We start from the raw sequence: 22,659 nt of genomic DNA on the forward strand, positions 1-22,659 counted from the left end.
ATTCTGGACACATTCCAGAGTATGACGTGCATGTGGCTTCAAGGTTAGGCTCCCTTTTAAGATATACTGTCATATTATATGATGAAAGTGCTGTCGAACAAGCACATGCTGTATGATGTGAGATTTATCTATGTCCAAAAGGCCAAGTATTTGTCTCTAACATGGACATGTGTTATCAGCGGCAGAGCTTAACAAGTCTGCCTCTTTTTGATGAAAATGGCTTATTTCTATGAAATAGTATGATCAGATGGGGAGTGTTGCAGTGGCGATATCGGAGTTCAAGGGTTGGGGGGGTTGAGGGGTTGGGAACGGGGGGGAGATTCACAGTGCATGTGGCAGAGCGCCAGTCTGCTCACAACCATGCAGGATCCCTAGAGACCTCCCTCTCCATACCCTGGAGCCAGGCCAAGCGCCTAAAACATTCCCTTTTTATCACAGAGAACCAACAAGCCTTGTTCAAGCTCTAAAATCCATGGCAAGGTCTCCTCAGCAGGACAGCACATCATTGGACAATGAAACCCCATGGCTGATGTTGGCCACACTTTATTTGTGTAGTCCGAATAGCCCATCTGTAGATGCTCTACATACGGTCATACTATCAACAAACTATCTGTTGATAAGCAACTGCTTGCTAAGGTTATGGTTAGGATTTGGTTTAGACTAAGGGTAATGGTTAAGTTTAGGGTTAGGATAAGGGTTAAGGTTAATAGATAGTTAGTTGAAATGTTGCTGATAGTCTGTAGATAGACAGATAGTCTACAGATGGACGATACAAATAAAGTGTTACCCTGATTTTAATTAGATAGACAGATCTAGATTGACTTTGTCCCGTTCCTTGTTATCAACATGATTTCTTTCCTGAGATGCTATCCAGGCTAATTGAGCATGTTGCATGCGTTCAAGACACAAAGCAAGGTAAAACAGAGTAGAGATGTTGGATCTTAATTTGAGCCAGTTTGCTACAGCAGGAAATGTGAATTATTATGTGGATTATAATTAATGGAAATGTCTGTATGGCTTGATACATGTTTCGTTTGTCAAGTCTGACATTTCAGTGTGAAAATTACAAACTTTAGAAGCCTTTTTAAAACTCAAATGCACTACTACTTCGCATGTCCTGCCTTGCAGGGAAATTCTCAGTAACAAGATAGTGATCAAATTAAGAGCCTACATCTGTAGATGGACAGACTCAACAGTACCCGAGTTACAAAATGTTGTTAATCTTAGATGTCCGTCAAATGCCATCTGTGAAAACACATTGACAACGGTGTTTGTTAATAGCTATTATTAATAGTCATGTGGGGGCTATTTATTACCATAGTTAATAAAATAAGTAGGGCTACATGTAACGTCAAATCCCTGTGTTTCAAAAATGAAGTCATCTGTGTGCCAAGTCAAATGGCTTGTAACGGCTCTCGTCGAAAGTGGACCAAAGCGAAGAGTGGACCAAAGCGCAGCGTGGAAAGTGTTCATGATATTAAAAAAATAATAATTTAAACACTCAAGCAAAAATAACAAAAGTGAAAACGAAAGCGTACAGTTCTGTCAGGTACAGACACTAAACAGAAAACAAGAGCCCACAAAACCCAAAAGGAAAATGACAACTTATATGTGATCCCCAATCAGAGACAACGATAGACAGCTGCCTCTGATTGGGAACCACACACACACACACACACACACACGGCCAAAAACAAAGAAATAGAAAACATATACTTTCCCACCCGAGTCACACCCTGACCTAACCAAACATAGAGGGGGAAAAAAAGATCTTTAAGGTCAGGGCGTGACATGGCTTGAAATAATAGGTCTTTGATTAACAAGATTGATAAGCAGGACCTTTATGTGTTTTGGGTTTGAACTCCATATGCATATACACAGTATCATCCCCTATGGTCAGCTTAAAACCATATCCTCCCAACCAGGGTTTGAGTGTAACTGATTACATTTAATCTGAGTACAATTTTTTAAAACTGTAGTCAGTTACGTTACCAGCAAAAGTACTTGTAATCAGATTACAGATACTTTCGAAAAACTAGATGATTACTTCTTTGATTACTTTTAAATTTGGCAAGGATGTTTTTGCGAAAAAATACATTGACACCTGTCTGCTTTCTCAATGACATTCAATTCATAATTATAAAAAGGCGGAAGTTTAAGTTTGTTCAACCTGAGCAAGTCTGACCACAAGTCAGAGACTACTATGATGACACACCAAATACGTTTGATGGATCCTCTTTGTCTTCTAATGCCTCTTGAGTAAAGTAATCCAAAAGTAACTGAAAGTAGTCAGATTATGTTACTGAGTTTTGGGTAATCCAAAAGTTACGTTACTGGTTACAATTTTGGACAGTAACTAGTAACTGTAATGGATTACATTTAGAAAGTAACATACCCAACCCTGCCCCCAACCAGGCATTCATATAGTACAGTATGACTGCACCATAGCAAATAATGCCTTTCTCACCCAACCATCACCTACTTCCCTCTTCGGGTAACATTTGCCATGGATGGAAGCTGAGGAGGACAAAGGGGGTGTGCGATTGAAGTACTTTTACACTGGTCTTTGAAACAAGGCACTGTATGCAAGAGACATAGACATAGACAAGGCAATGCACTATATACAGTACATTCGGAAAGAATTCAGACCCCTTGACTTTGTCCACATTTCGTTACATTACAGCCTTATTCTGAAATTGATGAAATTACTTTTTTTCCCTCATCAATCTATACACAATACCCCATAATAACAAAGCGAAAAACAGGGTTTTAGACATTTTTGCAAATGTATTAAAAATAAAAAACTGAAATACCTTATTTAAGTAAGTATTCGGACCCTTTGTTATGAGACTCGAAATTGAGCTCAGGTGCATCCTGTTTCCATTGATCCTTCTTGAAATGTTTCTATAACTTTATTGGAGTCCACCTGTGGTAAATTCAATTGATTGGACATGGTTTGGAAAGGCACACACAGGTCCCACAGTTGACAGTGCATGTCAGAGCAAACACCAAGCCATGAGGTCGAAGGAATTGTCCGTAGAGCTCCGAGATGGGTATGTGAAGAGGCACAGATCTGGGGAAGGGTACCAAAACATTTGGTCGGCATTGAAGGTCCCTAAGAACACAGTGGCCTCCATCAATCTTAAATGGAAGAAGTTTGGAACCACCAAGACTCTTCCTAGGGCTGGCTGCCCGGCCAAACTGAGCAATCAGGGGAGAAGGGCCTTAGTCAGGGAGGTGACCAAGAACCCAATGGTCACTCTGACAGACATGGGAGAACCTTCCAGAAGAACAACCATTTCTGCAGTACTCCAGCAATCAGGTCTTTATGGTAGAGTGGCCTGAAGACACTCCTCAGTAAAAGGCACATGACAGCCCGCTGAGACTTTGCCGAAAGGTACCTAAAGGACTCAGACCATGAGAAACAAGATTCTATGGTCTTATGAAACCAAGATTGAACACTTTGTCCTGAATGCCAAGCATGGAGGAAACCTGGCACCATCCCTACGGTGAAGCATGGAGGAAACCTGGCACAATCCCTACAGTGAAGCATGGTGGAAACCTGGCACCATCCCTACGGTGAAGCATGGTGGAAACCTGGCACCATCCCTACGGTGAAGCATGGTGGTGGCAGCATCATGCTTTGAGCATGATTTTCAGTGGCAGGGACTGGGCAACTAATCAGGGTCGAGGGAAAGATGAACGGGTTGAAGTACAGAGAGATCCTTGATGAAAACCTGCACAAGAGTGCTCAGGACCCTCAACTGGGGCGAAGGTCCACCTTCCAACAGGACAACGACCCTAAGCACACAGCCAAGACAACGCAGGAGTGGCATTGGGACAATTCTCTGAATGTCCTTGTCTGGCCCAGCCAGAGCCAGGACTATAACCCAATTGAACATCTCTGGAGAGACCTATTTAGCTGTGCATCGACGCTCCCCATCCAACCTGACAGAGCTTGAGAGGATCTGCAGAGAAGAATGGGAGAAACTCCCCAAATATAGGTGTGCCAAGCTTGTCTTCATACCCAAGAAGACTCGAGGCTGTAATCGCTGCCAAAGGTGCTTCAACAAAGTACTGAGTAAAGGGTCTGAATACTTATGTAAATGTCATATTTTTAATACATTTGCAAACATTTCTAAAAATACGTTTTTGCTTTGTCATTATGGGGCATTGTGTGTAGATTGGTGAAGGGGAAAAAACTATTTAATCAATTTTAGAATAAGGCTGTAAAAGTCACAAAATGTGGAAAAAGTCAAGGGGTCTGAATACTTTCCGAATGCACTGTACATGTTGACAGAGCTAGAGAAAGGGCATAAAGCAAGACCTTTAGCTTGCTTGCAGTACCCATTGTTGACTTTGTCCATCTGGTCCTGATTTGGGCCTGGATGAGTGAGATGTTTGTTGCAGCTTGTTTGTAGGGGATTAGCAACCTCCCCTGACCCTCCCACATACTCAGAGAGTGTTGCGAGGCTTACACGGTACAGTCATAGGTTGCAGCAACAGAACAGTACAATGTGATAGGAATGGACTTGAATGCTGTGTACTCTAAATAGATAATATTCTACATAACAATATGTTTTTGATGACCTGTTATTGTGGGAAGATTTCAGCTAGAGGATTGTGGGTAAGGAAGAATCCACAGTGGTCACTTTTGATCAGGGATTAGATGTTGCTTGGCACCACGTAAAATGGAAGGTATGTTTAGGTCAATATTAGCATAGCCCACTTCCATACATAAGACCCTAAAGCTTTGTAAACACGCCAGCTCTTCTCAATCATCAGGACATCATTGCATCTTGTGCCTGCCAACTGCCACCTGGTGTGGAGTAACTGTTTTGCCCTTCTTTACTCAAACATCCATGGTAATAAGAAATACCAAATAAGAGTTGCTAAACTAATTTTGAAGGTTGTAACTTCAGTGGTTGGTCATTGTTTTATTTTGGGTGTGTGGTGGAGGATGATGTACTAGAGTTTCGATAATCATAAACTCCCACAACTTCATACAATTAGATTCAAACCAGCATACAAAAGATGCTGAAACTGCTTCTCTAACTGAGTGATGAAAAAGAGGGACACTTGAACATTCAACAACATGACTCTCTGTAAAAACGATGCTGTCCTATGAACACAAATTAAACAATATTTTAGAAACCTTTATACATAACAATAACATTTACATAACATTGTTGCGGAACACTCTTTTAGAGTGACATTTGAAAGCAGACAATGTTTCCGATCCGTCCAACATAAACACATTTGGCTTGTATTGAGGTTAAACTGAGCAATGTTCAGGGGAGTATTCCATGCATCTCCCAGATGATACCAACACATCCACATTGTGGACTTTCGGCAACAAGAATGCTTCATGCTGTGTTTATCAATCGGAATATGTTTGTGCCGCACCCAAGATGGCTCTGTCCGTATTCTATAGCAACATCTTTATCCCATATCATGTAGAACGAGCTGATCTTTGAACCCTAGCAATTTTTCTCTCTCTGAGACATAAAAAGAGAGGAAAAAAATAACACCTTTATGAAACCAGCCATAACACCTTTATGAAACCAGCCATAACACCTTTATGAAACCAACCATAACACCTTTATGAAACCAGCCATAACAGCTTTATGAAACCAGCCATAACACCTTTGCAGTATCATTCATAACAATCGTCTTAACACACAGTGCTAAAACAATGACGGCATGTCTGTATTCAGCCATCTTTATGCAGTTTTGCCATTGATGTCCTTGTAACGTGTTGAGTAACCTTGCCTGAGACCAGAATAGTTGCATTAGCTCCACAAACTAATGCAATGGCTTAAGCTCAAGAGAGGCTAACACAGTTTTAACCAAACCAGATATTGGCCATGAAAAGGCCAGAACTTTCCCAGCAAGATAAATGCAGCTCACATTCAGTCCAAAAGTGGGCCAGCAACTACAGGAAGCTGTTCGGGCCACTTACCTCAAGCCAGATCTGGCCCATAGGAAAGTGTGAATATCCCACATTCAGACAATATCTGAGCCATATGATGTGCACTAACCCATGTGTGTCACAAAACAACCAGATATGCCCCGCAGACGGTTGCTGTCTGGGCTTATCACTTATAACAAAATATGTCATTGTAGCTGAAGGTATAATGTGTGGTATTGCAATTAGATGATGCAGGCAAGGGGTTTAATGTCCAAGCTGGAGGCTTTAATATACTTTGAATTGATACAGTCACAGTCTACAAAATCAAATCAGCCTAGCTGAAATTTCTACGTGTCTAAAATACTTCCCTAGATTCCACCATGTCTTCATGAATACCATGAACACATAATGCAACATTAGTTTTTAATCAAGTTCTTGGAATATCCACTCTTCTCCCAATTAATCTGAGGTTTAAGGAAAACCTTTCTTATCACACTTTCTTATCTTTATTAGGAAATGAATTACTCAAATCTATCTAACTTTCCTATGTTTGACGGAGGCCTTCCTCCATGCCACTGGAAATTCATTTAGCAACAGAACCTCAGGCCATTGCTTCAGTCCGTGTTTGGGCTTGTCATATGAGAGTGAAGTGATGGAGGGTTAAAACGGTTTTACTACTAATAGTTCTACTGGAAACCAGTCAAGAGCCCAGGAGCAGGAAGTTATTGTTTTGTTCAGCCGAGTGGAGTGGTTGACTTCAGGCAGCAACCTAGACAGAGGCAAACCCCAAAGATATTAAGGATTTGGGGGGATTACAGAGAAACGTGTGCGACTGGCCAAGGACACTCTATGTGTTTTAGCTTTGGACTCATTTGCAAAATGCCTTATTAAGTTGGACAACTTTTGTTTCGGTTACCCTGTGTCCCCAATTTCAGGAATTGTCTTTTCAAATGTAATAATCATACGATGAATTATAGCAAATAAATTCTGAGAGTATTTACAACGGTGTTACACAGTTCACGACAAACCTGGCTTCAAAAAGTATTAGAAATCTTTAAAAGACTTTACCTGTGTTTGATTGAGTTTGCCTTGTACAATGGAACCAATCAAATTGTCAAAGAAAGTACAAACCCACCCATCTGGCACCCCAGACACGCTCGAGCAAACAGCCATTATTTGAACCCAGGTATGCGTGATGGTGGTATGAATCCATGCCTGTTGTTTACACATTTTGACGTACCCTAATGGTTTAAAAAAAAAATTGAATCTAGGCCTATCTCTAATCCTAACCTTAACTAGTTTCCATGCTTTACCATAAGTCACTAACTAATCCCTAACCCACCCCTAACCATTCGCTAACCACTCACTTACTTGCTAAATTGAACATTTTGAATATACACGTTTTTTCAGTTTTATGGCAGTGATTTTCAGCTAATGTGTGCATTCTTTGAGTGATCATCTTGATGTGTTCACTTGTCATGCAATGAGACCATTTGGTATGACGGTGTATGATTGACCTGTAATGTCTCACGAATGCTGGGATGGAGATTTATTGTATGTGATACCAGCCTTCACAACGGCTTGAAGGTTACAAGTAAGTGTTAATAAAATAGTCACCATACCCTAGCAGTCACCATACCCTAGCAGTCACCATACCCTAGCAACACCAACAGTTTAAAATAGGCTACTAAAATCATTACAATATTGATAAATAGACAAATACAGTTTAACGGTATTAACCCGACTGACTTTAGGACCATGCAAACACCTGTGAGCGGGAGGGAAGGCTGTTTGTATGGCTGGCTGGCTTTATGGAGAGCCCATCGACTCAGCTGCAGGAAACAGCGCAATCTTTTCTCAAAACAGAGCAGATGCTGAGCTAGTGCGTAGCAGATAATTCTTGTATGACATGGGTTTGTAGAACATTAAGTCCCCTATTGACTGAGGTGAATGAAGCAACATCAACAAGGTGATAATGGCTGGAGTCAATTTTGCTTGTTTTTTGCTGTTCTCCAAAATAAACTATTTGAGTTTTTAAATTGTGTAGAAATGCAGTAAATTAACTTCAATTTTATAACAATTCTGCGCAGGGAAATTCCCTGTCACACTGCCATACCCTAGGTTTAGCTGAAATGACTCCCCTGCAATAGTTCCAGACACACTTCTATGCAGTTGTTACCTAGTTCTTTATCAGTGCCAGTTCCCTTTTTTATTAGGGCTGTTTGGTCACACAGTCACTCCGAGGTACTAGGATCAGAAAGAACAAGACATCTGGTTTAAATTAACAGCAGTTTAACAGACCCTTAGAAAGTGTAGCTGTGTTCCCAAACTCATATTATGGGCAGGTCTTGTGTAATTTTAATCCAAAGGCAGGAAGCAAGGGTCAATTAACCAGTAAAAGCACACTGTGTCTTTGGGGAACCAACAAAAAAAACGTGACCTTTTTGTTTCTTGTTTATGTCAATTAATTTCCCCCCACTAAACCTCCGGTCCCTGCCATGGCTGAATCAGGTGGAGTTATTAGCCATTGCAAAAGTAATTAGAGTGTTAAGGGAACCTTGACGAGGAAAATTGGCCATATTCCATCTACTTCCTCTGGTCGTTTTTGTCTTGTCAACAAACCAAGGGCACACTGATGCCTGTGAATAACTTGAACCTTTAAAACGCTATCACGCTAATGTTCTACTGACCACATTAGAAATATACCCCAGGGATTCCTGTGTTTGTTACAGTTAAGATAAATGTATCGGCTCCCTCTCTTTCTCAGTGTTTTCTGATATCGTGGGGACCGAGTATTTATTTGTGCTGAGTTTGAGTTAGAGGCCACTTCTCCGCACCTTTGCTGGCACCAGTGCATGTTCCCAAAGAGCCCAGGTCATAGGATGACTACGAAGAGGGATGCAGTATGTCTCTAATAACAAACAGCCTGTCCTCAACCTGGGGTGCTCAGGCACTGTGGTTATTTAAAGCAATGTAGAAATTTGTGCCACTCTGACTGAACTCAATGACTGGAAATGTTGCGATTTCAGATCATCTGTCACTGTATGTGAGAGATAAAAATTATTTTAAAATAGACATTTTTCCGGACAACCTTTTCCTAACTTATGCATAATTTGTTTCCATACTTACCCTCCAAAATATGGAACAATTACTGCACAAGGTGGGAAGGTAAACTGAAATGAATCTACTGTAGAATACAAAAACCTGGGGCTCTAGAAGTTAAACATTTGTTTTTGTGTGTCTGCAGCTAGAAAAGTATATCCAGGAAAACATCAAGATGGAGATGGTGCATATTCAAGACCATCCAGTACACAACCAGACTGCTACCATGCTGGAAATCGGAACTAACCTGTTGACTCAGACTGCAGAACAGACCCACAAGTTAAACGTTGTCGAGGCTAAGGTAATGGCTACATTATATGTGATCAGAATCTCAAAGATGCTTCTTAAATGAGATGTTCCATAAAACTAATTAACAACGAGGATATGCATGACACAAAAACGTATACTCTATAAAAAATATATCCTAAGAGACACACTATGGAACTTAAGTTGCTAATAGACGTTAATATTTGGCTTGAATGTCTGCTGTTTGGTTCAAATGATATACACTGCACAAAAATATAAACACAACATGTAAAGTGTTGGTCCCATATTTCATGAGCTGAAATAAAAGATCCCAGAAATCTTTGATTCACACAAAAAGTTTATTTCTCTAAAATGTTGTGCACAAATTTGTTTACATTCCTGTTAGTAAGCATTTCTCCTTTGCCAAGATAATCCATCCACCTGCCAGGTGGGACATATCAAGAAGCTGATTAAACCGCATGATCATTACACAGGTGCACCTTGTGCTGGGGACAATAAAAGGCTACTCTAAGATGTGCGGTTTTGTCACACAACACATTGCCACAGATTGGCATGCTGACTGCAGGAATTTCCACCAGAGCTGTTGCTAGAGAATTTAATATGAATTTATCTACCAAACATTGTTTTAGAGAATTTTGCAGTACATCCAACCAGCCTCACAACAACAGATCTTGTGTATAGCGTCGTATGGGAGAGCGGTTTGCTGATGTCAACGTTGTGAACAGAGTACCACATGGTGGGGTTATGGTATGGGCAGGCAGGCATAAGCTACGGACAATGAACACAATTGCATTTTATTGATGGCAATTTGAATGCACAAAAATACCGTGACGAAATCCCGAGGCCCTTTGTGAAGGTATCTGTTAGCAGGTGCATATCTGTATTTCCAGTCATGCGAAATCCATAGATTGGGTTCTAATTAATTGATTTCAATTGATTGATTTATCATATGAACTGTAACTCAGTAAAATCTTTGAAATTGTTGAAAGCTGCGTTTATATTTTTGTTCAGTATAATATAAATCAATTTATGATCTCATGAAACCACACCAATCCTTAGTTTTAGGCAAAATGTTTGCTCATTTGTTTATGGAAGATTGCCGCTCTCTGTCCAATTAGGTCATTTCGGGTAAATATTTCTGTCCAATTATAGGACCCCTTTTGGCTCAAGAACACCATCAGAGGTAAAAGTTCTGCATAGCCTCATAATGCTAATTTGTCTCTCTGGTCAACAGAATAAAACTGTGGAATGTATTTTTTTTAAAACATGGCTCACAAGTTGGTGGAATCTGTTTATTTGGTAACACTTTACTTATATTGGTGACATAGTAATCATTAAGGAAGGGATTAAGGCTGCCGTTCTGTACATTACCTTGGAAATAATTGATGACGCATTGAAAATGAATTCTACATATCACCACTCTAAGTAAAGTGTTACCATTTATTGTCATTATGTGTAGGTTATGAACCAGACATCAAGAATTGAGATCAAGTTGTTGGAGAACTCATTATCTACAAACAAACTGGAGAAGGAATTATTGGTACAGACTTCTAAAATCACTAAACTGCAAGACAAGAACAGGTACAGTATAATATTTGGATATCTGCATATGTTTGCTATTTCCTCATTAAGACAATCTCAACTAAAATAGCTGTTACATATTTCTGCAGCTTTGAGCTGAAAAATAATTTATGTTGAAAAGACATATCAGTTCAAAGAAGCATATTTGAAACCATAACATTACTCCTGTACTGGGGAATCTTGGACAGAGCACGTTGCAGTAAAATGTATGTAATGAGAAATTCAAAATAATGATTAATAACTACAATATAAACAAAACTCTCAAAAGTAAAGCCCTTGCAAAACTTTTTTTTAAAAATATTTTTATTTCACCTTTATTTCACCAAGTTCTCATTTACAACTGCGACCTGGCCAAGATAAAGCAAAGCAGTGCGACACAAACAACAACACAGAGTTACACATGGGATAAACAAACGTACAGTGAATTACACAATTGAAAAATCTATGTACAGTGTGTGCACATAAAGCAAGATTAGGGAGGTAAGGCAATAAATAGGCCATAGTGGCGAAATAATTACAAGTTAGCATTAACACTGAAGCGATAGACGTGTAGATGATGTTGTGCAAGTAGAGATACTGGGGTGCAAAAGAGCAACAAAATAAATAACAATATGGGGATGAGGTAGTTGGGTACAGTTTTCATTAAGAAATATGACAGATTTCCCATAAAAGTTCTAGATGTAACAGATAGACTGATGTAATTTGTCTTAAATGAGATCATGGGGCTCACAGCTGAATCTTGTTTTGCACTCTGTTTTGGTTACACATCAGGCCATATGGGGTACCGTAGACAAATATAATGGGCCACTACATCATACGGAAATTGACTCTATAAGGGGATCCTTTCTCAGCTTCTTGATCACCATTACAACTGAACTGGTGCCCATAATCAACAGCAGCAGGCCACAGCAACATAAAAATAATTCACTGCTCATAAATTTCCATTAGGAATAATCATAATTTTCACAATTTATGTTGCTTTGCAATGGTCAGCATGTTGAATTTATAATTTTGCGCAAATTTAGTTTGGCTCTGACATCCACTACTGTAAAGCTATGAAATCACTCATACGGTATGCGGTATAGGATAATGATACAATGGGTTTAAGCCTCAACTCAGATCTCACTGTGCCAATGTAAGGGTTTTGAATGCCCAAGTCACTTAGTGTTGCTATAACTGTTATTTACATGGTTTTTGGTATTTACATAGTTTTTACATTGTTCAGGTGTAATTACAGTGAATGTACAAATTGTTACCTGTAGGGATTACAACAATAATATCTGTGTGCAGTTTCAACCAAACTCATAATTACCCTGCTAGGATCTCACCCTTGTTTGAGATCTTTTCATATACAGAATGTCAACAGGTTTACTGAGCTATGCAGATAGTTAGTTACATTATGCCTGTATCATGTTTTAAGGTATGACCCAGGTGCAGACAGTGCTGAAGAAACAAAAGTTTATTCTTTAAACAGAGGCAGGCAAATGACAGGTCAGGTCAGGTCAGGCAGAGGTCAGTAAATCCAGAGTAGTGTGGCACAGGACGACAGGCAGGCTCAGGGTCAGGGCAGGCAGAATGGTCAGAAACGGGAAACTAGAAAACAGGAGCAAGGAACAGGGGAACAAAACGCTGGTAGGTTCTACGAACAAAACAAACTTGCAACAGACAAACAGAGAACACAGGTATAAATACACAGGGAATTATGGGGAAGATGGGCGACACCTGGAGGGGGGTGGAAACAAGCACAAAGACAGATGAAACAGCTCAGGGCGTAACAACCTGCCCATGTAAATACATTGTTTTAGAAGCACAATTCAAGGTCAGCCTTGTTTCACTCCAACAGCAGTTGTGAAAGATGTAATTGAAGCAGGTTACATCTTTACAAAACCACTGACATACACTTACCTGCCTGTTTCATCCACTCTTTGAGCCACTTTTAGAATCACCAGATGTGTGCTTTGGCCAAACATTCAGTTGCAGTGTTGTTCATCTAGTGCTATGTTCACTTTGCTATCCTCTCATCAAGTTACATACATTTGGCTTGTTTCAGTGTTTAGTCAACCAGAGTCCACATCTATTTTCAGCTACGACCCTAGAGCATGGGTTTATCTACTCAACGGTTAGTGTTTTTTTGGAGTTACTTACACATGGAAGCAGTGAAAGTGAATTAGTTAGCTTGGTTGTCAAGAGACAACTGGGCCTGTTCAAATACTTATTTGTCCTTCTATCATTGTGGTTATTCTGGTAAAGCAAGGGTTCAAGTTTACACCAAAACTGTAGGTACAGTAGGGAGGTAGAATGCTTTATCAAAGCACATAGTATATCATTGAAAGTCAACAGACATGCAGTTGACATGTTGCTGATAGTTTGTAGAGCATCTGCAGATGAACTATCCAAATAAACACCCGTCCCCTTTTGCTGAGTCATTTAGAGAACAAGCGACAAAAGAAGGCTTGGTAATCAAAATACTACGAAATATACCTGTCAACTATCTTCTCAGTCATTTGGAGAACAAGGTGCAGGTGTTGGAGTCACAGCAGCGGGACGAGCTGGAGGACATGAGGGAGGAGAAGAATAGGCTACAAGGACTGGTGAGGACCCAGACGACAGCCATCGAGGCTCTAGAGAGGCAGCTGAGGGTGGCCAGCACCAACAACTCAGCCCTGCAAAGGCAGCATCAGCAGCTCATGGAGTCGGTCCACACGCTCATCAACATGGTGTCTACCGGTACAGGTAGGAACACCTTCAGAAGCTCAGGTTTTGTCAAATGCAGTTTGCTTTCTGATAAGTCCACACTCGGCTGAAGAGATCAGAGTCGAACAACCTTTTGTTGTTTTGATTGGTTTTTCGACAGGACAGAATGAAGTTAGGGGAACAGACAATAAAGCAGGAATGACGGGAAGGAAGGCCACAGACAGCGACCGAACCAAGGCTCAAACCACATTGCAGAGGTGGTCCAGGAGTCGAGTGTCATAACTCAACCAGACTCCGGCGCTCTGTTGAAGTGGCAAATCAAATCCAGTACACTCCAGTGTCTAACTCCAGATAGAAAGAATGTTCATAATGTCATTGTGACAACTGTCTGCAGACAGACAGTCGATAGACATGTTGTAAACCACCATGAGTGCACACTTTCACGGCAATGAAAAGATCAAACGTTATCAGACATCAACACCTAGGTCCCTTCTGGAGAAATAGAATCCACTGATGGATCTGAGCCAGTTCCTCTCTAGAGTCACAGCTTAAGGCTGGGTTGGAGCTAAAGACGTGGCTTGTTTGTTTGATGGGTCAACATGAAAATGTAAAGACTTTGGGCGGGCCACAATGTGTACACGTTTGGGGACCATTGCACATTCATAAATTCAGATAAAACTAACATTCTGGAAAATGGGTGCGGATATCATATGTGCTGTGCGGTCTTAATGACTTCCAGTCGTTAATGACACAGAGAGCGAGAGAAGGAGAGAGAGAGATTGTTGGGAGCTGACTTCATGATGTTTTTGGCCGTCAAGTCTTGGATTCACTTTGATAACTCTCATTTGAACTTCCCAATCAACATCTTGCCTGAGTAGGACATGTCAGCATCTGTTTCCGGAGACGTTCCCAACTCAAATGAGACTGCTTTCAATTATCGTCATCGGATGGTTGTCTACCCCTTGTAGATTTTAAACAAAACACTTATTTTTGGCTTTGTTTCAAAATGTGTGTGTGTGTGTGTGTGTAGGGATATTGCTGAGAGACCAGAGGTTTTGTGATTGTGCAGAAGCCTATAAAGCAGGACACAACATCAGTGGAGTCTACTACATATACATCAGCAACATGACAGAACCCACCCAGGTGAATAAATAACACTGTCATCATCCTCACGATCCATCCTGAGTACACTGCATGTTTCAATCCAACTCTTACGTTGTCAACTTTCTCCAAGTGCGGCTGATAGATCAAGGTTTTTTGAGTGGTGCCTCTGTCGTTGCTGAGTGCAATGACTAGATTTGAGTTATTGTTTCACCAGGTGTTTTGTGACATGGAGACTAGTGGTGGAGGCTGGACATTGTTCCAGCGCAGGGTCAACGGCAGTGTGGACTTCCAGAGAACATGGATGGAATACAAAATGGTAGGTACTCCTGACAACCTCCAACTTTGGAATTCACAGCTGACGGTAGGGATGTTACTGTACTGTACCTACCTGTGTCAGATTTGTTGTGCAGGTGCTGAGAATAATGTTGTTGTCCCAATAAAGCCCTGTGTAAAATATTTTCCCATTCATCCATTGGGCCGCTTGGACACCTATTCATCCATTGGCAGACCAGTTCAGATGCCAAGAGCTGACAAAGCATCAAACATGGACTACTTGAACTTAAAATATAGATGTAAGGTGCCCTTGTGTAATGGTGTGATCATCCGATGTTTGTCTGTAGGGTTTTGGGGACCCTGCGGGAGAGCACTGGCTTGGGAATGAGCTGGCGTTTCAGATGACCAGTCAGACCCAGTATGCCCTGAGAGTGGAGCTGAGAGACTGGGAGGGGAACACACCCTACTCCCACTACGACAAGTTCCAACTGGCCAGTGAGAAACAACAATACAGGTACAGTACTCGACCTTGTGACTTCACCATGTCCATATGGAAAACGTAGCTCTTTCTAAACAGATTTTTCATGGCTGAACACAATTTTCTACTTCCCACATAGCCTTGGGAAGTAAGGGTGCTGCAGCACCCGCTGAAAAATCAGAATTAAAAACAATATTTATGTCACGTCCTGACCATTCTCTATGTTGGTTGGGGCGTGATAGTGACCAGGGTGGGTCATCTAGGTTAATTGTATTTCTATGGTGGCCTGATATGGTTCCCAATCAGAGGCAGCTGTTTATTGTTGTCTCTGATTGGGGATCATATTTTCCCTATTGTGTTTGTGGGATCTTGTCTACAGTTAGTTGCCTGTGTGCTCACCAGTAGTTTCGTTTGTACTTGTTTGTATTGTTTGGTGAGTTTCGGTTCATTAAAATATGTGGAGCTCTACGCACTTGCCTTGTTCCAATCATTATAACGATCGTGACAATTTATCCAAAAATACATAACAATTAAAGATAATATAATTTTTTCACAAAAGTAGTGCACTTGGCCTTTACTAGTATTAGCAAACCAATAGAACAGTATCTTGCAGGATTCAATAGTTGGAATTGTAAAAGTTGTTTCCCTGTCCCTTTCTCTGCGATTGTAAATGTAATGGAATACAGAAATAACAGCACCCTGTCCTCAAACACATCAAAAGTTGAAAAGTTATGGGCATAGACACAAAACATCCACATCAAATTAAATATTTTTCTTGATCAAATAACATGGAAAACAACTAGTTTTGTGCAGTATTAATTTACAATCCTTACAAACGACTTCATGTAAATGTACACAGGCTGTGTTGTAAATAGGCTGGTCATCTAGGTTTGTACCTGCAGACTTTCCATCACCATGAAAAAAAACTATGCACACTACAGTAATTGAGTACATTGAGACATCAAGTGGTTTTTGATGATGTGGCTCAGTTGGTAGAGCATGTTGCTTTTTTATTTAACTAGGCAAGTCGGTTAAGGACAAATTCTTATTTACAATGACAGCCTACACTGGCCAAACCCGGACGACACTGGGCCAATTGTGCGTCGCCCTATGGGACTCCCAATCACGGCCGGTTGTGATACAGCCTGGAATTGAACCAGGGTGTCTGCAGTGACGCCTCAAGCACTGAGATGCAGTGTCTTAGACTGCTGTGCCACTCAGGAGCCCCAATGGTAGTGCCCAACGTGGGGCTTGCAATGCTCTGGTTTTTATATTCCGCAAGTAAACACTCAAATACATTTGGTTGAAATGTTTTTACAAAAGTAGTGCACTATGCCTTTAGTAGTCCTGTATTTTAGTGGACCAATATAGACTTCTTCAGATTTAGACTTCTTCAGTGCAGGCATTCTTTTTTCCTGCATCCCCGGGAAAAGAAAATGGCATGACCTCCCACTCCCAAACGACTTCCTAAGGCTATGGTCGTACGAGACGGATCGTAGGGACTTGATCTGGCTGGCTGACAGGCGAAGTGGGTGGGAAGTGGCAAGCAAAAAGGCCTTGAAGTTTGTCTGCTTCACTTTGTTCAAGGTCAGGAGTTTGTGATGAGGTGTGTGGTGACAAATGCCTGAACCACGAGTAACACTGAGTCACAATGTCGATGTGGTCATTTCTTTATCTGACTCAAAGGACCACAACAAATAAAGCATATAAGCCAGAGCTAGGCTGCCAGGATAGAAATGGGGAACGATAACAGGATTTCTGGCAAGAACTATGCAAATATGTACACAGTTCAAGTTTACTATGTCTTTGTCACCACAACAAAACTCATTGCACATGAATAATCCTGGATCCAATGATATAGGAATAAATATCAATATTGTTATTAATCATATATCGCCTTTCCATTACAAGTAAAATAATACAGTTCTTATTGTATATCTGAAAGCCATGTAAAATTACTTTGAAAAAAAGTCTACAGCATTCGCTTTTTGCTTCAACTTTTGCTTCAACTTTTTTTTTGTATGGAATGAATTCAAAATGTGATTTTGGCGTCAGACATCCATCAGTCTCAGTCAAGCTGACTTTCCCATCTGCAGGCTGTTCCTGTGGGGCTACAGTGGAACAGCAGGAGAGCAGAGCAGCCTGGTATCGCATGGCACCAGCTTCAGCACCCGCGACGCCGACAACGACAACTGCCTGTGCAAGTGTGCCCTCATGCTGACTGGGGGTAAGGGTTAAAACTTGTCCTCCACGAGGGAATTTAGGGCATTATGTTATGTGAAAGTGACATACAAGCAGTGACCCCTTTCTTACAGCTAGCTGACTTGAGGCATGCTGCCAATATGACTTCTCACTCTGGTAAATGAATAACATAGCTAATGCCTTTCATGTCGTGACATAAATAGATCATATTTTTGTTTTCGTCAATTTACGTGGGTGTCAACATGTCATAACATGCCAGCAGTTTTTTATGACGTGTTGTGACATGTATTCTGTTGACCTTGCTAAAGTAAAGCTCAAGTAAAGTTAATCAGTTGTTTTAATTGTTAAGTGCTTGGTGTGACATATACAGTGGGCTCTGAAATTATTGACACCCTTCATAAAGATTAGCAAAAATGACAGTGTATAATAAATAATTCAAATACTGAGCTATATTGTATTTCCAAAACATTAAAATTATATTATTTTATACTAATCCAATTGCTCATAAAAATAGATTTTGTTTACCAAGGAATATTTATTTTTCTCAGAAGGGTAGTGGGCAAAATGATCAACACCCCTATTTTCAATACCTCACCAGCTAAAGGCAGTGAGCCTTTTTCTAAAATGTTTTATGATATTGGAGAACACATTTGGAGTGATATTAGTGTCACGGACGTCCTCCTCTTCATCTGAAGAGGAGAGGCGAGAAGGATCGGAGGACCAAAATGCGGCGTGGTATGTGTTCATGATGAATATTTAATAAAAGAAAGCACTGAACACTGAATACAAACTATACAAAAACAATAAACAAATTACGACCGTGAAGCTATAAATGAGACCTGTGCTGACACAAGCAACTAACATAGACAATCACCCACAAACAAACAGTGAAACCCAGGCTACCTAAGTATGATTCTCAATCAGAGACAACTAATGACACCTGCCTCTGATTGAGAACCATACTAGGCCGAAACATACAAATCCCCAAATCATAGAAAAACAAACATAGACTGCCCACCCCAACTCACGCCCTAACCATACTAAATAAATACAAAAACAAAGGAAATAAAGGTCAGAACGTGACAATTAGACTATGCCTCCAGACATAATCATTCCAGAACATTGATATTTCTTTGTCTGTACTAATGGACGGCCCTCTTCAATTCAAACCACATGTTTTCAATGGCATTCAAGTCCAGAGACATAGATGGTCATTGCAAAATGTAGATTTTTTTGGGTCAGTTAACCATTTCTTTGTGGATTTTGATATGTGCTTGGGGTTATTGTCTTGCTGATAGATCCACTTGCGGCCAAGTTTCGGCCTCCTGGCCGAGACAACCAGGTTTTTAAAAGTTCATGATGCTGTTGACCTTAACAAGGGCCCAAGGATCAGTGGAAGCAAAATAGCCCCATAACATCACAAATCCACCACCATATTTTACAGTTGGTATGTGGTTCTTTTCTGCATCTAATTCCTCTTTTCGACGCCAAAACCGACCACTTGTGTGCATGGCCAAAGAGCTTTATTTTCATGTGATTCAACAAATGTAAATGGCTGGAGTTTGCTAAACGGCACTGGCACTTGGATTGGAACCAGTGCTACTGTAAGATGGCATGAAAACCGAGCTCTTTTGGCCCAATATGTCCTCCAATCTCATAAAACATTTTAGAAAAAGGATTAGTGCCGTTATCCTCGCCAGGTTAGTTATGGAAAGTTATTATAGAAAACTGGAATGTTCGTTTTAACCCCTACATTTTTTGTATATATATTTTTTTTACTTAAACAAAATCTATTTTTCTGAGCAATTGTATTAGTTAGTATAAAATAATATATTTCCCAATTTTATTGAGCGTACAATATACTGTAGCTCCGTATTTGAATTATTTATTTTATACAGTAATTCTTGCTCATCTTTATCAAGGCTGTCAATGATTTCAGACCCACTGTAAATACCTACATACTAAAAAAATATATGTTTTTCAGGTCTACATGTTTGTATATAATTATTAGTTTGTTTGTGGTACTATAGTACTCTCGATCATTTTATTTTAGTCTGTGCTTTTTGTGTAACACCCTGATAAACTCATTGAACTCCATACAGCAGTTTCAATCTGAATGGCTTACTCTCTTCTTGACTCCTCACTGGGCACAGACGTCATTTCAACTTCTAGTTTTAATTTACTTTGGGTTGAGTTGTCAACTAATTTCAATTCAATGTGAAATCAACCAAAAAGTTCACCCTGCCATTGGATTTAGGTTAATAAAAGTTGGGTGAAAAAAATCAGAAGTTCTCTTACGTTGATGAATTATTGCAAATCCAATCAGTTTTCCATGTTGATTCAACATCATCCCATATATATTTTTTGGTTTAAATGACATGGAAACAACGTTAACTAAATCAGTTTTTGCCCAGTGGGTCTTGACTCTAGGCCCAGAGCTAAAGACAACAAGACAAGGCATAAACGCAATTTCTGGGATCTTCACCAGATACAAGCATTCCAGCTCCTATCTCCTAAGTGCTGTGTAAAACACATCCCGACCTCAAACCATTCCCTCAGTCACACAAACTCCAAGATAAATAGCTTTTTAATACTAAAACTTTGATTGATTCTGAAAGTTTTTCAAGTTAATTGCTCCAGCACAGCTGGAACCCCTTTCAAAATGTTTGAAACTATGTCATCCGTAATCAAACCACTTATGGGGTACAACCTCTTGACACATGCCATCCAAAGCAAACAGCAGTGAGGTGATATTAGATTGATCAGAGATGAATTTGCAGTATCTCTCTGAGGCGCGAGTGTGGTTCTCATAGCAGGATCCATGTTTGCTTTGAAATGGAATAAGAACCTTATGCACAGCAGGTTAGCACACCACTACCATGAGTCAAAACACCACATTTGGTGAGAGAGAAAGAACTTGGTTGGAAAAGGGGGGAATGATTAATTGAGGCTTAAGGACTGTGTGGCAAGCTGTTCACAAGTGTCGGTTCCACTTTAATTGCTGTAACCATTTTGCTAACACAAAGACATATCTTCCAGAGTCCATCCTGCTATAACCCAACCACTCTTTCTGTTCTTTAGGTTGGTGGTTTGACGCTTGTGGCTTGTCCAACCTCAACGGCATTTACTACACCGTGGGCCACAACATCCGCAAGCTGAACGGCATAAAGTGGCATCACTTTCGGGGACCGAGTTATTCACTTAGTTCGACAGCCATGATGATCCGACCATCCGACTTCTAAGACCGGACAGTCATTTGGAGAGGGGAAGGGCTGTGAATGGGAAAGGGACAGTCATTTGGAGAGGGGAAGGGCTGTGAATGGGAAAGGGACAGTCATTTGGAGAGGGGAAGGGCTGTGAATGGGAAAGGGACAGTCATTTGGAGAGGGGAAGGGCTGTGAATGGAAAAGGGACAGTCATTTGGAGAGGGGAAGGGCTGTGAATGGGAAAGGGACAGTCATTTGGAGAGGGGAAGGGCTGTGAATGGAAAAGGGACAGTCATTTGGAGAGGGGAAGGGCTGTGGATGGGAAAGGGACAGTCATTTGGAGAGGGGAAGGGCTGTGAATGGGAAAGGGACAGTCATTTGGAGAGGGGAAGGGCTGTGAATGGGAAAGGGACATACATTTCTTTGCCTCATTGTCTCCAGGACAAAGGCAGGTGTAAATTTAAGTTTTTAATAGCAAACAATCAATCAGTCACCGGATGACTGGGTGTCATTTAGTACAAGCGAAAACATTGGGAGTCAGCAGAAGAGACCAGACTGATAGTCTTCGTCACTTGGCACCTTTTATGCAGTGTAGATCTGGCCTCAGCTCTTTTTAATATATACTATAAGGTGCCAGATTCTCAGTCCTCTGATGTCTTGCTTTACCACAATGTGCTAGTGATGTCAAAAATACAAAAATACAAAAAATCTACACAGCTCCCTCACACCCTCAGTGTTTATTCCAGAACATTCTGAAGCTGTCATCATCAAGACAACATTAAATGAATATATAAGAATGTCTCATATCCATGAGCCAAGAGGACTATTTTAAATTAACCACAGATAAAGACACCAAGACAAAGATATGGAGGACATTTTGGCCAGAATGTGCCAGAATATTTTATGATTGACAAGATGTGATATGGACAGGTCATACTGTGAGGCCTGCTTATGAAATATTTCAACATTCCTACTTTTTTTTTTGCAAAATTGTATTTGCGTACTGTAAATGTGAGCTAAACTTTGACATAATTGTTTTGCATAACTGGATTGTATGTTAAATTTTGGGTTCATTGCTCTGCCATTCCGTGTGAATCTGTTAATATTTCTCTAAGCTTGTTTTTTCTATTAAGGATATGTCTACATTCCTTTTTTATGTACTTTTCTCTATATGCGCATTCTGACCTTGAATTTAAGCATGAGTATAGAATGCTATTCACCCACTATTAGTTTGGGGTGGAGATGGAATAAATGAAGGTGTGGCGGAGGTGTGTCTACAGATACTCTGTATTCTGGCCTTGACTTAATTCCCTAATAATTCAACCACATTTATGCGTGAGGAAACCATTAATAAAGTTTAGCGACCCTACCAGTTCCAAGTGGGAAAAGCATCTACTACATTTTCAGGTAGAAATAACACCATTCTCCATTCACTGTAAATTACAACTTGAGCTATTGATACGAGCTAAAAGACATGTAGTCTAATTAAATCGTTATGGAGCTGTCACGCCCTGACCTTGGTTATCTTTGTTTTCTTTATTATTTTGGTTAGGTTAGGGTGTGACGAGGGTGGTATGTGTGTTTCTGTCTTGTCTAAGTTTTTTTGTATTCTATGGGGTTTTGGTATGTCTAGGTATATGTAGGTCTATGGTGGCCTTGGCCGGGCTAGAATGGGCATCCAGCCAGGAAGGAGGGTGCCGGCTTAGCGCTCCTGGTCTCCAGTATACCTCCTTGGACCAGGAAATCCTGCGCCGGCTCTGCGTACTGTGTCTCCGGTGAGTCTGCACAGCCCAGTGCGTCCTGTGCAGGGCGAAAATAAACATCCAGCCAGGACGGGTTGT

The 22,659-nt window shown here is 40.6% G+C and overlaps 1 protein-coding gene across 3 annotated transcripts in view; it reads left to right on the forward strand.

Moving 5' to 3' along the window:
* The window catches only part of angpt4 (angiopoietin 4), a 42,408-nt gene extending 20,075 nt beyond the window's left edge, over nt 1-22,333 (forward strand). Inside the window, exons 2-10 of one of the 3 annotated variants that reach the window (XM_042301268.1) lie at nt 9,159-9,314; nt 10,740-10,861; nt 13,362-13,594; nt 14,586-14,698; nt 14,874-14,975; nt 15,280-15,446; nt 17,507-17,637; nt 20,694-20,858; nt 20,900-22,333. In XM_042301268.1, coding sequence (XP_042157202.1) covers nt 9,159-9,314; nt 10,740-10,861; nt 13,362-13,594; nt 14,586-14,698; nt 14,874-14,975; nt 15,280-15,446; nt 17,507-17,637; nt 20,694-20,854 — 1,185 coding nt within the window. In that variant the 3' untranslated portion in view covers nt 20,855-20,858; nt 20,900-22,333. Of the gene's footprint in view, nt 1-7,773; nt 7,881-9,158; nt 9,315-10,739; nt 10,862-13,361; nt 13,595-14,585; nt 14,699-14,873; nt 14,976-15,279; nt 15,447-17,506; nt 17,638-20,693 lie in introns of those variants that run through there. The other 2 variants (XM_042301271.1, XM_024444396.2) reach the window with 2 other exon arrangements.
* Nucleotides 22,334-22,659: the final 326 nt, after the last annotated feature.

Source organism: Oncorhynchus tshawytscha, linkage group LG02, assembly GCF_018296145.1.
Source record: "Oncorhynchus tshawytscha isolate Ot180627B linkage group LG02, Otsh_v2.0, whole genome shotgun sequence".
Classification (NCBI taxonomy): domain Eukaryota; kingdom Metazoa; phylum Chordata; class Actinopteri; order Salmoniformes; family Salmonidae; genus Oncorhynchus; species Oncorhynchus tshawytscha.